We start from the raw sequence: 23,190 nt of genomic DNA on the forward strand, positions 1-23,190 counted from the left end.
TAGCCGTGTGTGTTACGTTTAAGTTACCTGCGTACTATAGTATAATAGAGGTCAAAAGATAATAATAGATTGTAATAATATAGGTTAGTCTGTGGTTCCCTAGGGCCTGTAATTATACTCAGTACCTGTAGTCTTTGATTATTATCATTATTTGACATTCCCCTACTCTACGTTTTCGCTTAAAAAAAATGCGAAAATCCTTACTTCAATAATAAGTTTTACCGTGATTTTATTAAATTTTATGCTTTATAATCCCTCCGTTAGTTGACTGATGAGATGTCGTGTACCTTTTTGTAGGAATACATTATAAAATGTTCACCTAAAACTCGTAATTTTATTTTGTAACTGTTGTTTATATGATGCTTTCAAAACGAAAACTTCCTGCACGAATCGTTAATGCATCTATCGGGCTTTGTAATGAACACTGAACATTCATCATAGTTCCTGTCTCAAATCCTGGTCGCTAGATCGGTGTAGAAAGAATGCATGAAACCAGATGACCCAATACAGTGTTCGTAACAGCAGCAGCATTTATGGCTTTGGCAATGGAGGTTAGTGGAATGAATAGTGACCTCAGAGCTGTGCAAATACAAACAAAAGCATCAGCTGTAGCACAGGTAACATAATTTATAATTATTTATAACCCATTTATTGCCTCAAAAAAGAAATGTTTAATATTATTAAATCGGCCATCCTTATTTCTGCCGCAAAGCAGCATTGTTGCAATGCTCTGTTTATAATATTTATAATAATATAATCTTTATTAAACAAAACATAAGTAATTATAAACAAAAAGTTGATATAAACAGTCAACATATTGTCAGAGGAAGTACAGAAATCCTTTATGGGGATGGGTATATGCTTTTATAACATGATACTGAAGGTAATGTTAGATCTACCTTTACCTAAGTTTAAACAATATATTAAAACACATTTAACAAATCGTGGTTACTACACCACATGTTTGATGTCGCTACAGTTGCTATAAGACTGATGTGAAAGGCGTAAACTAATTTCGGCGTCGACGGTAGGAGAGCCGTAGCTTAAAGGGAGATTGCGCTCAGTCCGCATTTGCCAGAGAGTCGTAGGTGCAAATCCTCCGGTCCGAAATTTTTTATATATATTTTTAATTTATAAAATTGGTAATTCCTCCAAGTGTAGGTACACTAATAAAAATTATAAAAATTATTTCTGTATTTGTTTACAGTTTTGCATGATATGTCTCGACACAGACTGTAAACTGTACCCATTGAGCAAATACAATTTGGGTGAGGCTTATGAAAATTTGACTGGAAAATCAGTAAGTAATTTCTGCTTTCAGAATTCATATAATAATACACAAGTTCCCTTGAATGGATTAGCAATTTTATATAGCCTAGTAAACTGCACACTATTCATATTGTTACAGTCCATTTTTTTTAAAACTATATTTTCTCCACATGAAGTACTCTTGTCTGACTGACTAGAGTACAGTCCTTTTTTTAGTTGCACAAACACCCTCTCTCTCTCTCTCTGTTGATAAGTGGTATATAACCCCTATAATTTTGGCCCACTACCATCTTAGACTGCATAGCAGTTATATTAAACATGTACCACTAATCGGTTTCCATGCGGCATCATACCAATGCTAAAATTGCTCAGACTACTTCTTTGTCTGTAGGGTGGTATATACCCCTTGGCCAAGGTCTCCGATCAGACCAGACAAGGGTCAAGTGGGAATCAGATCTGCAACTCCAACTCACAAGATTGCATATTAGGAATAAGAAAAAATAATATTATTTATTTATTTCAGCTGCAATGTATAGTAAACTTTTTACCAGAATTTTGCATAGAATGTACTCAAAGATTGAAATCCTGCAGTAAATTTAGAGACAAGAGTTTGAGAACTTATCACTTATTATCACAATTAGTTGAAGAAAATGAACTGGTATGTAGTTTTCAAATTTCATTTCTGTAGGCTTTATAAAGTACAGAATGTTTTACTCAAAACATGGCTCCAAAGTCTTTTGTCCAGTAGAGCATGGCAATATTCTTATAGCATCATCATCAAATCTATCGACGGACGTCCAGTGCTGGACTTAGGTCTTTTTAGGGTGTTCCAAACTCCACGATTATGGGCAGCTTGTATCCAGCGCCGTCCACAACTCGTTTGATGTCGTCTGTCCACCTGGTTGGGGGTTCTTTATTCTTATATGATCTGTTTCAAATTAAATCTAAATCATATTCATAATCATAACAACCCATTGCCAGCTCACTACAGGGCAAGGATCATCTTCCGAAATGAGAAGAGTTTAGGTTGTTGAACACCACGCTAGGCCAATGCGGATTGGTGGACTTCACATGCCCAGCGCTCATTGGTAGAAAACTCAGGCATCCTGGTTTCCTGACAATGTTTTCCTTCACTGCTAAAGCAAGTGATCTTTTGATAACTTAAAATATACTATGTAAAAGTAATGATACAGTAAACATAAAAAATACAAGTAAAACAAAAATGGTGGGGATAGCCCAGTGGGCAGCTTTACTTCAATTTCAGGGGGCAGAGTTTAATTCCAAAGGATGCAACTCTACCTTTTCAAAGTTAAGTGCGTTTTAAACAATTAAAGTATCGCTAGCTTCAACAGTGTAAGAAAACATCGTGATGAAACCTGCATGCCTGAGAGTTCTCCATAACATTCTCAAAAGGAGTCCACCAATCCGCATTGGGCCTGCGTGGTTTGAAGGGCTTCATTGTGGGAGGAGATCCGTGCCCTGTAGTGGTTGATATAATGGTGATGATGATGATGATGAAACAAAAAAAATTGGGTGTCTGTAAAGTCGGCTTACTGACGATAGTTGAACGTGACAACGTCGTAAGGAAATACTGATGGAATAGTTGCATTTTTCAAAAGAAAAGTTTAATTTTATTTGTTGATAGATATTAGGCACTTCATTCTTGCCGAAAACATGTAAATGTATTATTGTATAGAAGCTGTCCACGCGGACGCATCGCTCACTCAAGTAGGAGAGACACAGATGTCGAACGCGGAGGCCGACTGTGCCTCTGTCGCTCGTTCCGCGCTCTTGCTTGCACTTCAAGCCTTAAATGAAACGCCTCAGAGCGAGGTAACGCCGCATACGTCATGTTTTTTCGTGCGTGCAGCCGGCTCCATCGAATTATAAGACGTTGTCACGTCAAAAATAAGTATAGATTGCAGGATCTACAAATAGTATTTATAAAGTGCAATATCAGTTTATTTTAGCTTCACATCCGGCAGCACATAGTTATACGTGCTGCCAGATTGTTCATAACTTTTAAAATGTATTCCAGCTAACAACACAAACAATAAAAACAGTAAACCGAGATAAAAATCATCTAACTTCAAACATAGCCAAGAAAATACTCGAACCAAATCATTGCGACTTATATTTGATACACAGCAAACAAGAGGACATTAAAGTTGAACTGAAAATTGCAGAAAACAAGCCAATATTAAAGTGTCTAGACAAAAACGTTATAACCGAAAATGTTGTTGAACCTAAAAAAGAAGCTTTGATAGATATTAAAAGTGACGATGAGTTTTTAAATGATGATATAGACAACGACTCGGATTTTCTGTACAGTGACAGTAAAGTGAAAGGCATAAAGAGTGACAAAGACAATAGTGATGAGTTTATGAACGACAAATATGACTTAGCGGATGATACAGATAACGATTGGGATTTTTTGAAAGACAGCGATAGTGAAATTGAAATTGTTGATGTTGGTAAGAAGAAAGGGGAAGCTAAAAATGGTAAGAATGCACGAAGTAAAACTGTAAGAACAACTAAACGTAACAGCACAGTGAAAAAGGAAAAACCTCCACCGAAACCCAGAAACACAGTTAAAAAGGAAGCAAACAAAAAAGTTAGGGTTAGAGTTAAGAAAGAGGCGAAGAAACCAGCAAAACCTGAGAATCTGGATTATTTGAAACAGTTCCTTGTAACTAAGTTGAGTCACGAGGAACAATTGGCTGATATACAGAAAAGGAAGGAGTCCGACAACTTTAAGAACTCTCCATACAAATGTATGAAGTGTTTCAAAGGATTCTGTAATGTTACAACGTATAATACTCATATGGAGAAGCATACAAACGTAAGTAACATTTTATCTGAATAGTGCAAGTAAATACAAGTTTAAAAAAAAATATTACCAGAAAGCTCACAGCCTCGTAGTTTTTCTTTTGTTAGTGTCGTTTTTTCTACAAACTTAGAATAAGGCGAAATATAAAATTATTGAAAAGATTTTTATCTTGCTATGCCAAAGAAGCTATAACTTCTACATTAAAATCTCAATAAATTTTGAAGCTTGGTAAGAAAAAATAAATCTTACCGATATCACAATTATACTTTATACTCTATGCTCTATATCTAACAATAATATTATCTCTATTTAGAAGTTTTACTACCGCCATTTGTAATATACATAATTTTTTTCGTCGCATGAACCCTGTTACGTGGAGAGTTGAATTTATTTTCTTTCAGAAATTTGGTCAATTCGAGTGCAATGTTTGCGGCATTCACATCAAAAGTAACTACCGACTTCGACACCATGTTATCAAGAACCACAGCATGAGATACAGTTGCTACAGCTGTCCGTTGGTCACCAACCATAAGTGAGTGTATTATAAAACTATTTGTATCGAGATGTCTGATGTAAATTGTTTTTTTTTTTTTTTTAATTTTTTTTTATTTGTCAACTTAAGAGAAAATTGGACAATTAACGACAACTAGGTCACTCACCTCATCCCAAACCACACGGAGTGACAAGGTATAGATAGATAGAGATTAACGATATTCATTTTAAAAACCATTTTTTTTTTATTTAATTTGCAATCACAACCCTACCAGTAGTCAGTACACAACACAGCAAGTTTATGATTGCAACTTGTACATAGATGACATACCAGATCCCTACCCCACGCAACATTCTCACTGATAAAGTTATTTTACAACAAAATTCTTTAAAGTTTAAACAAATTAACTGGAAGCTTATTTATTTATATCATCATCATCATCATCACATCAACCGATAGACGTCCACTGCTGGACATAGGTCTTTTGTAGGGAGTTCCAAGTTCCACAATTCTGAGCCGCTTGGATCCAGCGGCTACCTGCGACGCGCTTAATGTCGTCTGTCCACCTCGTTGGGGGCCGACCAACGCTGCGCTTACCAGTACGGGGCTGCCATTCCAGCACCTTGGGACCCCAACGTCCATCCTTTCTCCGAACTTTGTGCCCGGCCCATTGCCACTTAAGCTTCGCGACTCGTTGAGCTATGTCGGTAACTTTGGTTCTTCTACGAATCTCCACATTTCTGATTCGATCGCGTAGAGATACTCCGAGCATAGCTCTCTCCATCGCCCGCTGAGTGACTCTAAGCCTTCTTATGAGGCCCATAGTTAACGACCATGTTTCAGAGCCATAGGTCATCACTGGCAACACGCACTGTTCGAAGACTTTCGTCTTCAGGCACTGAGGGATTTCTGACGAAAAGATGGCACGGAGAAACTGGCTCTGACCGATAGACAGATCTCTAGCGAACACTTTAGAGCCTCTGTTTTGCTCGATGGCATTTTTAATACGCTCTGTATTGAAGTGCCGCATATCACGAGTCTGTGATTTAGAGATCTGCCTATATAAATAAGATCTCTTATTTATATTGGACGGTCGATTGGCGCAGTTTGCAGCGACCCTGCTTTCTGAGTCCAAGGCCGTGGGTTCGATTCCCACAACTGTAAAATGTTTGTGTGATGAGCATGAATGTTTTTCAGTGTCTGGGTGTTTATATGTATATTTTAAGTATTTATGTATTATATTCATAAAAATATTCAACAGCTATCTTAGTACCCATAACACAAGCTACGCTTACTTTGGGGCTAGGTGGCGATGTGTGTATTGTCGTAGTATATTTATTTATTTATTTATATATATATATATATATACTTTGACAATGTATACAACGACATTACACACACCGCCACCTAGCCTAGCCTAGCTAAGCGAAGCTTGTGTTATGGGTACTAATATAGCTGATGATATTTTTATAAATATAATACACATAAACACTTATAATATACATATAAACACCCAGAAACTGAAAAACATTTATGCTCATCACACAAACATTTTCCAGTTGTGGGAATCGAACCCACGGCCTTGTACTCAGAAAGCAGGGTCGCTGCAAACTGCGCCAATCGGCCGTCAACATCTTATCGGTGAACTACATTAGTATCATCGTAACTGAATATGATATTGACGTTGTTTCTTTGCAGAGAATCCGCGCAGAATCACGAGCGCTGGCACAAGGGTACCAAGTTCAAATGCCCGCATTGTAATGAAGAGTACAGGTCAGTATAATGCTCTAACCAGGTCGCTCTTCTAATAATTCTAAATGACAATTCACAATTTTTTATAATTTTTATTAGTGTTTTTACCTACACTTGGAGGTATTATCATTTTATAAATTTAAAATGCATATAAAAATTTTCGGAATCGACAGGATTTTGAACAAAGTCAAAGTCAAAAATTATCTTTATTCAAGAACCCATTGGTGGCACTGTTGATGCGTACATAAGAATTACACGGTAGTGAGATGATGGCGATAACCACATTCGTAAACTTAAAACTAAAGCTACGAGGGTTCCAAACGCGTCCTGTTCTAAGAAGAAGCCCACAACAAACTTTTTTTTTTGTTATCACCGTCTCACAATGTCATTTTAAATTATTAGAAGAGCAACCTGGTTAGAGCAATAATTTACACCCAAGCTTTTTTATCGATAACATAGTCCTTTATACTATAATAGGACTGAACTGAACCTGCGACTCTCTGGCAATCGCGGCCTGAGCGCTTTTACCAATTAAGCTACGGCTCTCCTACCGTCGATGCCGAAATTAGTATATGCCTTTCACATCAGTCTTATAGCGACTGATTGGCGCAGTGGGCAGCTACCCTGCCTTCTGAGTCCAAGGCCGTGGGTTCGATTCCCACAACTGGATAATATTTCTTAAGTATAGTTCCAGGGGTACATACCACCATAATAATTCAAAAGAATTTGTCGATATTTCGACCCAGTTGCATGGATCGTGGTCACGACGGGACTCACGGGAATCCCGTCTTGACCACGATCCATCCAACTGGGTCGAAATATCGATAAATTCAAAATATTATCGTGGCATGTACCCGTTGAACTATACTCAAGAAATGTTGATTAACCACGAGAATCTTAGTTTAAAATCTTGGATAATATTTGTGTGATGAACATGAATGTTTTTCAGTGTCTGTGTGTTTATCTATCTTAATATATATAAATCTCCTGTCACGATGTTTGTCCGCGATGGACTCCTAAACTACTTAACCGATTTTAAATTAAATTGACACACCGCGAGCAGTCTGGTCCAACTTAAGAGATAGGATAGCTTAGGTCTTTAATTATAGTCGCAATTTTATTTTATTGCAAATTATTTGTCTATAATAAATTGACAGTCGCATGTTATATATATACTACTATACTCATTTAAGGCTTAGCGATACTGAATACTTTAAAAACAAAATCAAACGCAGACGAAGTCGCGGGCAACAGCTAGTATATTGTAAGTATTTGTGTATATTATTCATAAAAATTAGGCATCAGTTATTAGTACCCATAACACAAGCTACGCTTACTTTGGGACTAGATGGCGTTGTGTGTATTGTTGTAGTATATTTATTTTATTATCTCACGTATTTTATGAATCTCATTGGATTAGGCGTTACTTATATTTAGATACACACTACATATACACTTATGCCCGTCGTTAAACGGGCATAAGTGTCAATATAAAATTGATTGCAGCAAGAAGACGTCATATCTCTCCCACCTGCGTATTTGGCACCCGTCGGACGTGGTCTGTACCCTGTGCGGTTTCTCGTTCATCAACGAGAGAGGTCTCAGGATGCACATAAACTTTAAGCATCGCTTCGACAATGTACAAGTAAGTATTTGTTAAGTTTTTTTTTTCAACAGCCACATACATATTAGGATGGCGCAAAAAAAATCGGTTTTCGATGATTTAAAGGTCGCTCAGAATTTTTTTTAAATTTCAAAAATTTCTTTAAAAATATACCGTAACGAGAATTTTTGATGATTTTTGAAATGTTAAAAAATTCTGAGCGAGGTTTTAAAAAAATTTTTTGAGCTGTCCTTTAAAACATCGAAAACCGATATTTTTTCACGTGAGACAAAAAAAAAAATAGTCGGTTTTTTTGCGCCACCCTATGTTTTAGGGTGGCGCAAAAAAACACAATAATAATAGAATAGAAAAACTTGATTGCAACACAACACAATAGGAAAAACTCAAGGATAACAGAAATAGTGCTTTGTACTAGATGACGCATTGACGGTAGCTTAATTGGAGAAAGCGTTCAGGCCGCGATTGCCAGAGAGTCGCAGGTTAAAATTTTTATATGCATTTTAAATTTATAAAAATAAAATATAATTCCTCCAAGTGTAGGTAAAAACACTAATAAAAATTATTAAAATATTAAAAACTTATTTTTATTTTGCTTCCATTGCCAGAATCCAGAAGGTCCGTTATGTGAGCCATGCAATATACGTTTCGCATCCGATACAGCTTATAGGCAACATCTGGACGTGTCGCCGAAGCACTCCGACGGCGAGTAAGTTCTCAGTTTTCTTTTTTTTTTTATTATTACAAACTTCAATTTTTAAATAATTTAGCGAACAGACTTCGTTCTGCAGCATACGCGGTTAAAAAGATTTGTCATATTACAAATATAGAAACTGCTAGGCTTGTGTATTTTAGTAATTTTCACAGTATTATGTACTATGGCATTTTATTATGCGGTAATGCTGCTGATATAGATTCTATTTTCGTCCTGCACAGAAGGGCTGTTCGTGCGATATATAAAATGGGCCCAAGAGAGTTATTAAGGGATAAATTTAAAGAAGTTAAAATAATGACGGTGCAGTTTGAGAATTTAATTTATGTCCATAAAAATGTAACAAAATTTAAAGAGAAAATGGACTGTAAAAATATATATATTAGAAGCAAAAATAAACTCGTTGTGCAGTTTACTAGGCTACACAAAATTGCAAATTCATTCAAGGGCAATTGTATATTATTTTATAACAAATTACCAAATGAAATCTTTGAGATGTCTCTCAATACGTTCAAAGTTTATATAAAACATAAGCTTACAGAAAAGTCCTATTATAATATTAAGGATAACTTAAACGAAAAAACGTGTGGGTGTGAATTGCTATAGCTTCATAGCTTAATATAAATTTACTGGAAGGTGGTGATAACAAAAAAAAAAATACTCGGCTAAGTTTGTTGTGGGCTCTTCTTACACCAGGGCGCGTTTGGAACCCTCGTAGCTTTCGGTTTAAGTTGGCGAACAAAGTTATCACCATCCCCTTACAATTATGTAAACAAATATGTATGAACGCTTCATAAGTGCCTGTGATAGGCCTACATGAATAAAGAAATATTTGAATTTGATTTTTTTAAATTTAATCTCTGTGAATTTTCTCTGCGGTGTACAATAAAATTTAGCCATTCATACATTAATCATTCATTTCTTCATTCATTCATCATTCATTTCTTCATTCATTCATTCATTCATATTTATTTATTCGCAGCACCCTCAAACGCAATACACCGCAAAGAATGCGTGGCCAACGCAACCAGCCTGCCAGCCACAAACCTGTGTACAAACCCAAAGTGGAAACAGAAATTGTGGAGTGCGAACAGGTGTGTACCATCAGCATACATTGCTTCTTTATTAGTTTTAAGTGACAATGTGAGATGGTGATAACAAAAAAAACAACCGGCTAATTTTGATATTTTAATTTCCTTTCCTTTTTTTCGTGGGTTTACCTTTAGTTAATTTATTTAAATGTGACTTGTTATTATTTAATGTAGCAAAATTGATATAATCATTAACGAATATTTTTTTCACGCCAATCTTGGCGGGATATGTGATACTTATAAAATTTTATTAACACCTATGTAAACATGTACCATGTTGAAGCAAAATAAAAAATTGATTTATTGATTGATTTGTTGTGGGCTTCTTCTTAGAGCAGGGCGCGTTTGGAACCCTCGTAGCTTTAGTTTTTAGTTGACGAATTTAGTTATCGCCATCAACTCACTTCTATGTTTTATTTTACATGTAATGTAAGCTTCAAAAGTGCCATCTTTGTGCCTATTTGAATAAAGAAATATTCAACTTTGACTTTGAGCATCATATCAACCCGTTATCGGCCCTTTACGGGGTACAGTGCGGATTGCTGGACTCCACAAGCCTTTGAGAACATTATGACGAACTGTCAAAGCTGCAGGTTTGCATGTTATGCAGGTTTCGTCACGATGTTTTGTTAAAAAATAACGGTTTTTAAAAAAAGTTACAACTCTTAAAGTGTCATTTTATATCGCAGCAAAAATCAGAAGTTGGAAACTTTATCGGCGTGCACATAATGATTGACAATCCTGTACCCTAAATCAGAGGAAAAATCAGAAGTGGGATCCGATATTTTAAAGTTTAACCTGATATACGATGGCACTTACTATGTCCACGCAGATATAGGATCCCACTTCTGATTTTTCCTCTGATTTAGTATATAGGAACAATCTTATAATTCGAAGTGACAAAACTTATTATGTACTCGCCGATGAAGTTTCCAACTTCTTATTTTTGCTGCGATATAGAATGACAGTTCTCACTTTTAAAAAAAACATTACGTGGAAACCTGTATGCCTGAGACATCACCAACGGCCTAAACCTTTATTTTTCTGAGAAAACCCGTGCCAGCCGACTGCCAGGCTGGTTGTGTGTTGATGATGATTTTTATATTTTTCTTTGTTATATTCCAGTGCGGCACCCAATTCAAAGGTTTCAAGTTGTACGCATATCACTTTAAGAGATTCCATCCGGACAAGAAACGCACCCAGTACCCTCCGCATTCGCCGCAGCGGTTTTTGTGCGAGCAGTGCGGAAGATCCTTTAAGGTGAAAGAAAGAAAGAAAAATATATTCTTTACATTGCGCCACACATTACAATATTAACGACACCACGTATGTTATATATGGCACAACCTAAAGGTGCCAGCTCAGAATTATGCTGCATGCGCCAGTGGAAACATACAGCGCTGATATTCAGTTGGCACCTTGTACCAGGTGACACCTCAGAAATGCGTAGCCATCCACATTTTCATATTTAATTTAATAATAAACATTTAAGATACGCAGTGTTAAAGGTAGATAGAAAAGAAAGGTAAAGGTGAATATATCTATAATACCATTTTGTATAGTGAGTCTACTTGTCTGCCTGGATAACGAATGGGTGCGTCGCGGAGAAGTGCGAGGTCAGTTTATTTGCACGCGGGCACTTCCAATGAGTATACAAAATAGTTAACTCAGTGTACTGACTCACAGTCTGTCATTAGATTGTATCTCATGAACCGTGATAGATGTTCTTCATTGATCAGACAGTTGAAATTTTCACACATGATTTATTTCTGTTACCGCTATAAAAACAAAAATATAAAAAAACAGAATGAAATAAATATATTAATGTAAATTTTTTTGTGCGATTTTATAGATTTTGTAGACTCGCAATTGGCCCGTTTTTTTATATTCTGATCCAGCCAATCACCGAACACCTATCGGGATATATTTTGATAAAAAACCCTTTTTTTTCAGCACCGTTGCGCTTTACGCGACCACATGTTAACTCACTCGGGCAAGAAAGAATTCCAGTGTGACATATGCAAGAAGAAATACTATCTCAGGACCAACCTTATAACGCATTTGAAGTCTCACAACGAAGTCCAACCAACTTACGAGTGTCCTATATGCGGAAAGCATTTCACAAACAAGGCCAATACCAATCGGCATATATGGGTGAGTATGAATATAGTTGTTGTAGAGATTATTGTGACCCCAGCGCCATCTATCGGGCTGATTTGTGAATCTAAACCATCCAGGGTGCCACCCAAACGCATACCGAAAAATTCATTCAAATCGGTCCGGCCGCTTAGGAGGAGTTCAGTGACATAAACACGCACACAAGAAATATATATATATATATATATATATATTATAAGGTACTCTACTGTATATATATATATATATATATATACAGTAGAGTACCTTTTTAATGACAAACACGTCATTATAAGCGGACGTCATACAAAGCGTTTTGTGAAATGAAAATCCCTTTTTTTATGTAAATATGTACATTTGCATGTACTTAAGTATTTTAATACAGAAACATAGTAATTATGTACATATGTATACATACATATTAAATCAAAATCAAAATTGCACGTAATCAGCACATTATAACACATGCAAGTGTATTTTTACTGTAAGTAATCTGTAATTTATATTAAAAATGGGTCGTAATAAGCGACATGTCACTGTAAGGCAAGTCATTATATCCGACTTTTTTATAAATAATTTTATATGAAAACCAAACTTCGTAGTGTAATTACATCATAATAACCGGTTAGTAAATATAGGCATAAAAAACACACTTTAGTAATTTCAGACAAGCTAGGTAAAGGTTTTGGTCCTATTATGAACTGTTACCTAGATCACTCAGTGACTAATAGATGTTCACCAGGGGCTAATTTAGACTATCTTATTGATAGTTTGAACATCGACAGTTTAGATGTAAATAAAAATGTTATATTTTTGTTAGGAGACAGCTTAAATGTAAAAAAGACACAAATTATAAGATGTGTAGAAAAATTGCTGGCTTTGCATGAAAAATCTAAATGTAGATTTGTTATGTGTGCCTTTCCGTACTGTGGCACACTTAGTTCTAAGCGAAATAAGCAAATTTATAATTTAAATTTATTAATTTATAACTTGACATGCCGTCATAGTGAGGCAGTTTTTTATTTTGATGTGAATAAATTTATTTCACCACTGTTATTGACTAGGGATACTTTTTATCTGTCAAAAAAATGTAAGCAACATATAGCCTCATTATTAGCTTACAATTTAAATGATACAGTTACAAATGTTGTAACTAAGTCTATTGACAACTTTACAAATTGTACTTTAGGTACCAATATTTCTGAAAATGACCCAAGTACTTGTTCAAGTACTAAGAAAATTTCTTATAATTATTTAAACTAGATAGCCAGACAACGGAGAAGCTCTCCAGTATGAACATTGTACATCAAAATATACAGAGCTTAACCGGCAAAGAAATTGAAATAGAACTGTTTGTGGAAAAACTCAATATACACATTCTGTGTATTACTGAGCATTGGCTCACTGGTGCACATCCAGCAGTTATCTTAAGGAATTTCAAAATGTCAAGTGTGTTCTTCAGAAGGACTGCAATTCATGGTGGGTCCTTAATTTTTGTACACAATAATATAACTTGTAAGGAGCGAAAAGACATAGTTAGTCTTTCTGTTGAACGCACTGTAGAACTATCTTGTGTGGAGCTGGAGCGATTTATAATAGTGTGTGTATATCGTCCCCCCTCAGGTGATTTTAGCCTTTTTGAGGATGTAATGGAAGATGTGCTTAAGCGATTGTCTGTATCCACAAAAAAAGCAATAGTATGCGGGGATTTTAATGTTGATATTTTGCTTAGTAATGCAACTACGACTAGGTTGCTAAACTTATTTAAATGTTTTAATTTAAATTATTCTTTTAGTGAACCTACTAGAATCACAGCAACCTCAGCATCGTGTTTAGATAATATTTTTCTCAACTGTGATATCTTAGGTAAATCGATAATAACCAACTTAAGATCAGATCATTGTGGCCAACAAATTACTGTTTTGAATAATATAAACAAAGATAAACATATCGTCAAGTGTAGGCCAATAACTAAGAGCAAATTGACGCGATTCAAAGGTGAAATATCATCCAAAATTCCTGCCCTTGTCTTTAAGAACGGTCATCCTGACAGCATTTATGGTACGCTCTTTAATATCATAGACAATGAATTTAACAAAATATTCAATTTCAAACATATAGATTTCAATAAAAAAATAAAGTTTAGCGATTGGGCAACTATTGGCATATACAAAAGTAGAGATAATTTGTATGAGCTCTATAGTGAAAAACAATATAACCATACTCCAGCTTTCCTACAACACGTAAAAATGTACTCTAAAACGTTTAAGAACGTTTGCTTTCATGCTAAGTCGCTATACTTTAAGGATCAAATCATAAAATCGGATAACAAAGTACAAACAACCTGGAAAATTGTTAATAATGAAACTGGGAAAGCTAAATCTCGCAACGTAAACTTTGAATTAATTATTAATGATAATAAAGTTACCGCTGACAGTGAGGTTGCAAGTACCTTTGAAAACTTTTTTCAGAGTGTTCCTATTTTGTTGACTGATTCACTTAATTCTTCACCTACTGCAGCTCAGAGTTTATTGAGGAACAACGTTAATGAGTGCAACGTTTTATTTAATTTTAAACATATATCTGCATATGATATAATAAAGAATTTTAAGTTGTTGAAACAGAAAAAAACCGGTGATTTATGGGGTATGTCTGTAATGGTAATATCTAACATTATAGACGTTATTGCCCCTTACTTAGCCATACTTTTTAATGAATGTGTTGATAGAGGTACTTTTCCAAATTTAATGAAACATAGTAAACTTATACCTCTATTTAAATCTGGCAATAAAAACGACATTAACAATTACAGACCCATTTCAATCTTACCAGCTCTTAGTAAGGTCTTTGAAAAAATTATATTAAATCAACTTTTGAATCACTTCAATGTAAATAACTTACTACATCCGGAGCAGTACGGTTTTACTAAAGGTCGTAGCACCACGGATGCAGGCGCTAAACTTTTAAAACATGTGTACGATGCCTGGGAACGTTCGCAGAATGCCATTGGTGTTTTTTGTGATCTATCCAAAGCATTCGATTGTGTCGATCATAAAACCTTGCTTCTTAAACTAGCCCATTATGGTATCAAAAACGTTGCACTAAATTTGGTTGCCTCTTATCTCAGTGACAGAACCCAAAGGGTTTGCATAAAAGACATTAAGTCGCAGGGGTCGGCTACGTCAATGGGTGTCCCACAGGGTTCAATCTTGGGTCCCTTTCTATTTTTGGTGTATATAAATGATCTACCACACCATGTCAGTGAAACCTGTGACATTGTACTGTTTGCTGATGATACATCTCTAATTTTTAAAACTGATAGAGGTAGAGACAACTCTGACGATGTAAGCCGTGCTATGTCGCATGTGTCGCACTGGTTTACTGTCAATAATTTACTTTTAAATGCAAAAAAAACTAAGTGTGTGGAATTTATTTTACCAAATGTAAAGAAAGTTAATAAAAATATAATAATAAATGGAGAATCACTAAAAATGGAAGATTCCACAGTTTTTCTGGGCATGACCTTGGATTGTAAGCTTCAGTGGGGTACCCATATAGATACACTAGCAGGTAAACTAAGCTCGGCTGCCTACGCCGTCAGGAAAATTAGACAGATTACTGACGTAGAAACAGCAAGACTTGTTTACTTCGCGTACTTTCATAGTGTGATGTCTTACGGGATCTTATTATGGGGCAAAGCTGCTGATATTGAAACTATATTCATATTGCAGAAAAGAGCTGTACGGTCAATATATAAACTTAAATCACGTGAATCCCTCCGTGAAAAATTTAAAGAAATTGGTATACTTACGGTAGCCTCACAATACATTTATAACAACATAGTATTTGTAAGACAACATATTAGTCTTTATAAACAAAAAGTGGATATAAACAGTCGACTTACAAGAAATGGTCATAAATTAGTGACATCTGCATATCGTCTGCGAAAGGTGCAGAAGTCATTTGTGGGATTGAGTATACGTTTTTATAATATGATTCCTAAGGTAATTTTGGACCTTCCAATCCATAAGTTTAAAGAATGTGTTAAAACACATTTATTACAGCGAGGTTATTATACTATTGATGAGTTTCTTAATGACAAGGTTGCTTGGAAGCATCCGGCTCCGCTTTCATCTCTCACAAGATAGAAAAATGAATGTTAAAATATAAAATGTAAATTTTTGATGTTGGAAAAGAGCAACTGCTGAGTTTCTTGCCGGCTTCTTCTCGGTAGAATCTGCCTTCCGAACCGGTGGTAGAGTCACTACACACGGACAGACTTGACGTTTCAAAAGTGCTTGTATTAGGCCTACTTGAAATAAATGAATTTTGAATTTTAGGCGGAATCATAGTAAACGGATTCTACTGTATATATATATAATAAACAATGTGTAAATGACTACCGAATTAATACTTCACACGATTTAGAGGTACATTATGTATTGTCTCTGAGTCTTCGAAAAGTTTTTGAAACCACTGCCATAGTTTTCACCGTAGTTTTTTTACTGAAATAAATCAGATACAGCCCTAACATCGCATGCAAAATTATAATCATGTGACTCCTGTAACTATATTAGGTCGCGTAGCGTAGCTACTATGCGCGTGTCGGTCTTTTATCTTCAGTAGGGTTGTCATAAGACAACACTTAGAATGTTTTGAATTCGTTTGTATGGAAAGATGCTTCGTATGATTTCATATTTTTACACAGTGATTCCTTGTGAAATATACTTATGCATCCTTCAACATTATTTCGTAATTCGTTCAATCGCTTCGTATAATCGTAGGGTGGTAACTAGCCACGGCCGAAGCCTTCAACCAGACCAGAACAGAGAAAATTCAGAAATTATTAATTTCCGAATTGCACCTGCCGGTAATCGACTCGGGACCTCCTATTTAAAATCAAACTCTGCATCGTCAAAGTAAAATAGACCTAATGTCACTCGCTTTAGAATCGCAAATACTGTACTTCTGTTTTCGTTTTACAAACATTTTGCCAAAAGCCTGAGCTAAAAAATTGTTGGCAAATTTGAACTTATAATATTAGTATCCATTTTACTTAATACGAGTATCAACTTTACTCCGATGTTCAAGTATTTCCATACTCTCTGATTTTTGTTTTACAATTTTCTCTTCATTCTGCCATAAAGCAAAGAATGGTAGGCAAATTTGAGCTTAAATACTAGTAAGATCAAAATTTTACTCCGATATTCAAGTATTTCCATACTCGAAAACTTCTATTTAGAGAGATATTGAATTGCAGGCCAGCAAATCTAGTACTTGGGGTACTTTTGTTTAGTGAATTTGGTTTGTAATATGGTAACTGAACTTGGTTAGGAACATTTGTTGTTCAGACTTTAATAATTTATTATTTATTTAAACTCTTTATTAGTACACCACTACACAGTTAGTGAAATAAAGAATACAAAAGGCGGCCTTAACCTTAGGATTAGGAGTCAACAAGAGCGAGAACCCTACATTCTAAAATATATATATATATAACTATAATGTATATATATATATATATATATATATATATATATATATATTTATATATAACTATAATGTGTATATATATATACATTATAGTTTCACAGTAGCAAAACTATAGTTATTGTAGCCGAGTGTGTAACTCAGTGAAACTATAATTATTAATAGTTAGTTTTTAGTAACTGAATTGTTTTGATGATGTATGAATTCATGAACACCACAAAATTAACATAAAAAAGAAGAAGTATAACACAAGAACGTGTACACTTTATATAAAATAAATAAATAAATATAAAAATAAATAAAAAATAAATAAATAATATAAATAAAATATAAATAATATAAAATAAATAATAATTTGCTAGTTGTGGGAATCGAACCCACGGCCTAGGACTCAGAAAGCAGGGTCGCTGCCCACTGCGCCACAATCGGCCGGTTAAAAAAAAATAAAAAGTTTTTAAAGCTGATAACACTTATTGAGACTATAATTATTGTGTTTATTGTGATTATTACAGATTTTTTTAATTGTCGTTTTTTACCGACGCTTGGTGGTAATACAGGGTGGTCTTAAAATTTAAGTTAAACTTTTAACTTAACTTTAGACCAACATTTTCATAACTTTCATCAAAACTACGAAGCTGATTATTTATGCATAAAAAGTACAACTCATGAGAAGTCAGTTGCAAAAAAAAAACTCTAAAAAAGTATTTTGCTTTTTTTTAGAAATGTTTTTTAATATGGTCATGTTGAAATTCCTCAAAAATCTAAAAAATACATACATGGGGGTGATTCGTGTACCCCGCAATATACCGGACCTTAATTTTTTTTATGACGTCAACTGACCGGCCACCTTTATAAATATAGGAGATTACTTATAGTTGTTCTGAAGAGCCTTTTTATTTTCTTTTTCATCTTATTATTCACAGACGCACAAGGATTTGAAGCCGTTCAAATGCCATGCATGCGATAAGACCTACGTGAACGCGTCAGCAAGGCGCAGTCACGTGTTGCACGCGCATTTGAAGCAGCCGTGGCCCAAGAAGAGCCGTGGCCCTAGAGTCAGGGCTAGCCGTGCTAGGCATACCAAGGAGGCAGTGTGTGGTACAATATGGCCTAAGGTAACTTTCTATTAGTTTATATTAAAAGTAGTGTAAAGTCCCCACTGGACCAGCGTGGTAGATCGACTTTTTGAAGTTATACTTCTTTTGGCGCGTTAGGGAAAAATGATGACAGTAAATTTTTACGATGCGCGCGCACACCGTCACAAAAAACCGACACCCTGAAGTTAGCTGTAAGGTTTGACAGTGTACACTTTCAATTGTCAAAGTCTGCGGGTGCATTCCGGTGATTCAATTGATTCAATTATACATAAATTATGTTTATTATGTCCACTTATTTAATTATAGGGTATTTTTTTTTGAGATATTTAAATAAACTTTATTTTTTAATAAATATATATATATATACTACGACAAAACACACATCGCTTTATGTTTGTGTTATGGGTACTAAGATAGCTGGCAAATATTTTTATGAATATAGTACACATAATTACTAATAATATACAGATAAACACCAAAAAACTGTAGAACATGCAATATCACATAAACACTTTCAGTTTTGGGAATCGAACCCACGGCTTTGGACTCAGAAAGCAGGGTCGCTGCGCACTGCGCCTACGACTGTGGCTGTCACATAAACACTAAAGACTTCTCATTGTGGGAGGAGACCCATGCTCTGTATGGCCCGGTCAGTGGCGTGCACTTCATACATGCACAAAAGCACTGCATACCCTAAAATTTAAATACAACCCGTATGAGAGGAGGATTTTTTTCCATTTTATGCAATTTTCCTGATGTATGCATACCCTGGTAAGAAACCCAGTGCACGCCACTGGGCCCGGTGATGGGTTTTTATTGATTGATTGAGTGATTTTGGTGATGGGTCATTGAATTAATAAATAAAATAAAGTAGGTAATTAACTATACAATATTTTTTCTTTTGCAGTCGGAGCGTGGAATGGCTGCCGTCGAGCAGTTTCAAGGCTAATATTATATATATATTCCACTGCCACACTTCACCTCCTTTTCAATACATTTTTTACATGAGAAGCGGTGATAGGCTCGCCCCTCTGTTTTTTCAGGGAATTTTGTGCGTTTTTATTTTAAATATGACTTACTTTTGCGGTGGAGGAAAACATTGCGAGGATACCTGTATTTTAAGAGTCTCAATTTTATAAATTTAAAATGCATATAAAAATTTTCGGATCCGACCGGATTTGAACCTGCGCCTCTCTGGCAATCGCGGCCTGAGCCGAAATTAGTATATGCCTTTCACATCAGTCTTATAGCGACTGTAGCGTCATCTAGTAGGAAACGTTGCAGTTTCGATCTACTTTTTCAAAGGTCCATATTACAATGACACGTTTGAAACAAGAGATGACACATTGCTTGATTTATAATTTTATTATTTTTATTAGTGTTTTTACCTACATTTTGAGGAATTATCAATTTTATAAATTTAAAATGCAATTATATTATTTATTTATTTATTTGTATTGATGAATAAATAAATAAATAATATAATTGCATTTTTTCATTTTGCTGAATACAAATAAATAAATAAGTTACTATCAATATAAATATAATCGTCATCACATCAATTCATTACCGGCCCATTACTAGGGTCTCCTCCCAAAATTAGAAGGGGTTAAGGCCGTAGTCCACCACGCTGGCCCAGCGTGGAATGGTGGACTCCACACACCTCTGAGAACATTACGTAAAACCGCCAGGCATGCAGGTTTCCTCGTGATGTTTTCCTTCACTGTTGAAGCAAGTGACATTTTATTTGCTTTGAAAAAAACGCACATTACTTAGAAAAGTTAGAGGTGCGTGCTGGGATTCGAACTCGCCCTCCAAAATTCAAATTTCATTTATTTCAAGTAGGCCTACTTTAGAAGCACTTTTGAAACGTCAAGTCAGTCTGTTTGTAGTGACACTACCACCGGTTCGGAAGGCAGATTCCACTGAGAAGGGCCGGCAAGAAACTCAGCTGATTGCTCTTTTCCAACATCATTTTATAGTTTAACAATCTATAGAATGTTTCTGTCTTGTGAGAGATGAGAGCTGAGTGGCCAGCTTCCAAGCAGCCTTGTCGTTAAGGAATTCATCAATCGTGTAGTAACCACGATTGGTTAAATGTGTTTTAATATATTGTTTAAAGTGAAGTCGAAGTCCTACCCACTGGGTTATTACCGCTTCAGCTTAACCTTGCTTATTTCTGCCGCTAAACAGCAAAAAAATGGGTAAATGAGTGAAACCAACTAGGTAATTTTAGCCAATTATGTGAAATATATTGCGTAAGAAATTTTAAATGTTTTTTTTTTATTTATATCCAGACTACGATAACGGTTGCTCGTTTACGTATTCCCACAAATTCCGTAGAAACCGTAAATTTTTCCTGGGATAAAAAGTAGCCAATGTTACTCAGCTACTGTCCTCTATGCCAAAAATCAAGTTCATATGTTTATTTCTTAGTTAGAGCATTACGCATGGACAAATAAACATATTTTCGCATTTACAATATTAGTAAGGATTAAAAATCCATAAATTAAGGGAATTTGTCTTATCTATGAAAGGATATATATATATTTTGGGTCCAAATCTGAAAGTGCCGGCCAGTTAAAGCAGTTTTACTTTTGGACAAAATATATGTATGACCCTTTCCTCATTCATTCGTTGCCTACAGAACTTTATTTTAATAAATAAAGGTACAAAACAATTAAAAGTAGGTATTTTATTAATAAAAAATTAAAACGTTTAAATCAAAATAGGTATAACGGTATAACCCCTATCATTAAAAAAATATAACTAATAAAAGTATTTATAACTAATGTATACATACAAAATCTCATTTCTATTAAGCACGGCACAAAAACAATTCGGTGAAGAGAAAAAACAAAAAATGCCTTCAAAGTTAACATGTTTAAAAAAAAAAAACTAACCATAGACAAATGATGCTGAGTTCAGAAACAAATAAAAATTAAAACATTTATTTTTTAAATAATCCTAAAAATAAAATGTCTAAATAAACAGTACAATAATGCGTTCAGGATGCTGTTGGGATTGCCTCGGTCTTGCAGCGCGTCGGGGATGTTTCCCGAAGCGAAGATTGTTTCTACACGATCATGCGAAAACGGTGGGAATTGATTGTCAGCACCTGTGACATTGCTGCATGGTACACGTGCTTTCCAATCGGGCATGCTAGAAGGGTTTTATAAAAACTATTTCCTTAGGCTAAGTTTACTTATTTTTAACTTTGTATTTTACTAACCACTTATGATCCGCCTGTCGAAATAAATGACTTTTATTTTTATTTAAATAACCCAAATAAAGGAACTCTCTGAGAATATAAACTGAAAATATATCACACACACATGACTTAAAAAAGTAGGTGATCACAACCCCGTCTGCCCGGCGTGCTACGGGCATACCTGTTGGGAGAGGCCAAGATCATAGAAGTATTTTTTTTTTTTTTTTTTACACAAACTAATAAAATTAATATTCTTCGCAACCTGAAACTCACATGAGTTTGTTTGGACTGCACATTCCTCTAATATCAAATAACTTAAAATATTACTATAATACACTATCATGTTTTAACCGTTAAAAAATTAATAAAGTATGTAAGTTTATAATAGCATAAATATATATCATGAATATCTATTAAAGTGTATATAAATTTATATCGGCATTTTTGTAGTTAATATGTAAAAGTAGTATGTTCGTGTAAGTTCTTTATGCACCAACCACTTTCCACTTTTTTATCGGCTTCGTACGCTCAAGTTGCCTTTTAAAGGTCACTTTTAGTGATAAGGCCGCCTTTGCACCCTAGCACTAAGTACTATTACTGTTTTCCTTAAGTGTTTTTCGTATTATGTTGTGTTGCAATAAAGTTTTTCTATTCTATTCTATTCTACAGTTACAGTAAACAGCAGGTAGCACACTAATAAATCCAGTATGTTTACGCCATTTAATTTTTTAACACGTACACGCGATTACGAGGCAATGTATCCTTCCAAACGTTCTGTTCCTTTCTCTTATACCCACAAACTGCGAAGAAGCCTATCAGACCACCAGATGAAAATGCAAGCGCTAACTTGAAGTGAAGTTTAAAAAAAAACTAAGTATAGAATATATAAGTAACTAGCGGACCTCAGCGCCATCTGTCGGGCTAATTTGTGAATCAAAACCATCCAGCCACCCACACGTATACCAATAATTCATTCAAATCGGTCCAGCCGTCTAGGAGGAGTTCGGTGACATACACGCGCACACAAGAAATATATATATAAAGACTAGCTGTTGCCCGAAACTTCGTCTGCGTTTGATTTTGTTTTTAAAGTATTCAGTATCACTAAGCCTTAAATGAGTATAGTAGTATATATATATATAACATGTGACTGTCAATTAATTATAGACAAATAATTTGCAATAAAATAAAATTGCGACTATAATTAAAGATCTGAGCTCTCTCTTAAGCTATCTCTTAAGTTGGACCAGACTGCTCACGGTGTGCCAATTTAATTTAAAATCGGTTGAGTACCTAGTTTAGGAGTACATCGCGGACAAACACCGTGACAGGAGACTTATATATATAAAGATATATAAGTTCGATATCTGATTTATTGCGGAAGGTTATAGAATATGTAGCAGCACGCTGCGTCCCGTTGTTAACACTGGTGAAACCAGGGGGCTCAGACCTTAGAAGTAGAGTTTTTTGTAACAGCTTATCCGGAGA

General features: G+C 35.1%; 1 protein-coding gene across 2 annotated transcripts; it reads left to right on the forward strand.

Moving 5' to 3' along the window:
- The first annotated feature begins 140 nt into the window (after window positions 1-140).
- On the forward strand, window positions 141-19,679 carry LOC120635617 (zinc finger protein 37-like). 2 transcript variants are annotated; one of them, XM_039906637.1, is made up of 13 exons: window positions 141-617; window positions 1,208-1,300; window positions 1,793-1,927; window positions 3,308-4,111; window positions 4,501-4,631; window positions 6,291-6,365; window positions 7,851-7,989; window positions 8,574-8,674; window positions 9,660-9,771; window positions 10,894-11,028; window positions 11,722-11,922; window positions 18,318-18,509; window positions 19,399-19,679. In XM_039906637.1, exons 1-13 carry the CDS (start codon window positions 534-536, stop codon window positions 19,438-19,440), a joined length of 2,244 nt encoding a protein of 747 aa, XP_039762571.1. In that variant the 5' UTR covers window positions 141-533; the 3' UTR covers window positions 19,441-19,679. The 2 variants fall into 2 exon arrangements, with proteins under 2 accessions (XP_039762571.1, XP_039762572.1); XM_039906638.1 differs by having other exon boundaries at window positions 141-551.
- Window positions 19,680-23,190: the final 3,511 nt, after the last annotated feature.

This window comes from Pararge aegeria, chromosome 27 (genome assembly GCF_905163445.1).
Source record: "Pararge aegeria chromosome 27, ilParAegt1.1, whole genome shotgun sequence".
In the NCBI taxonomy this organism is placed as follows: Eukaryota; Metazoa; Arthropoda; class Insecta; order Lepidoptera; family Nymphalidae; genus Pararge; species Pararge aegeria.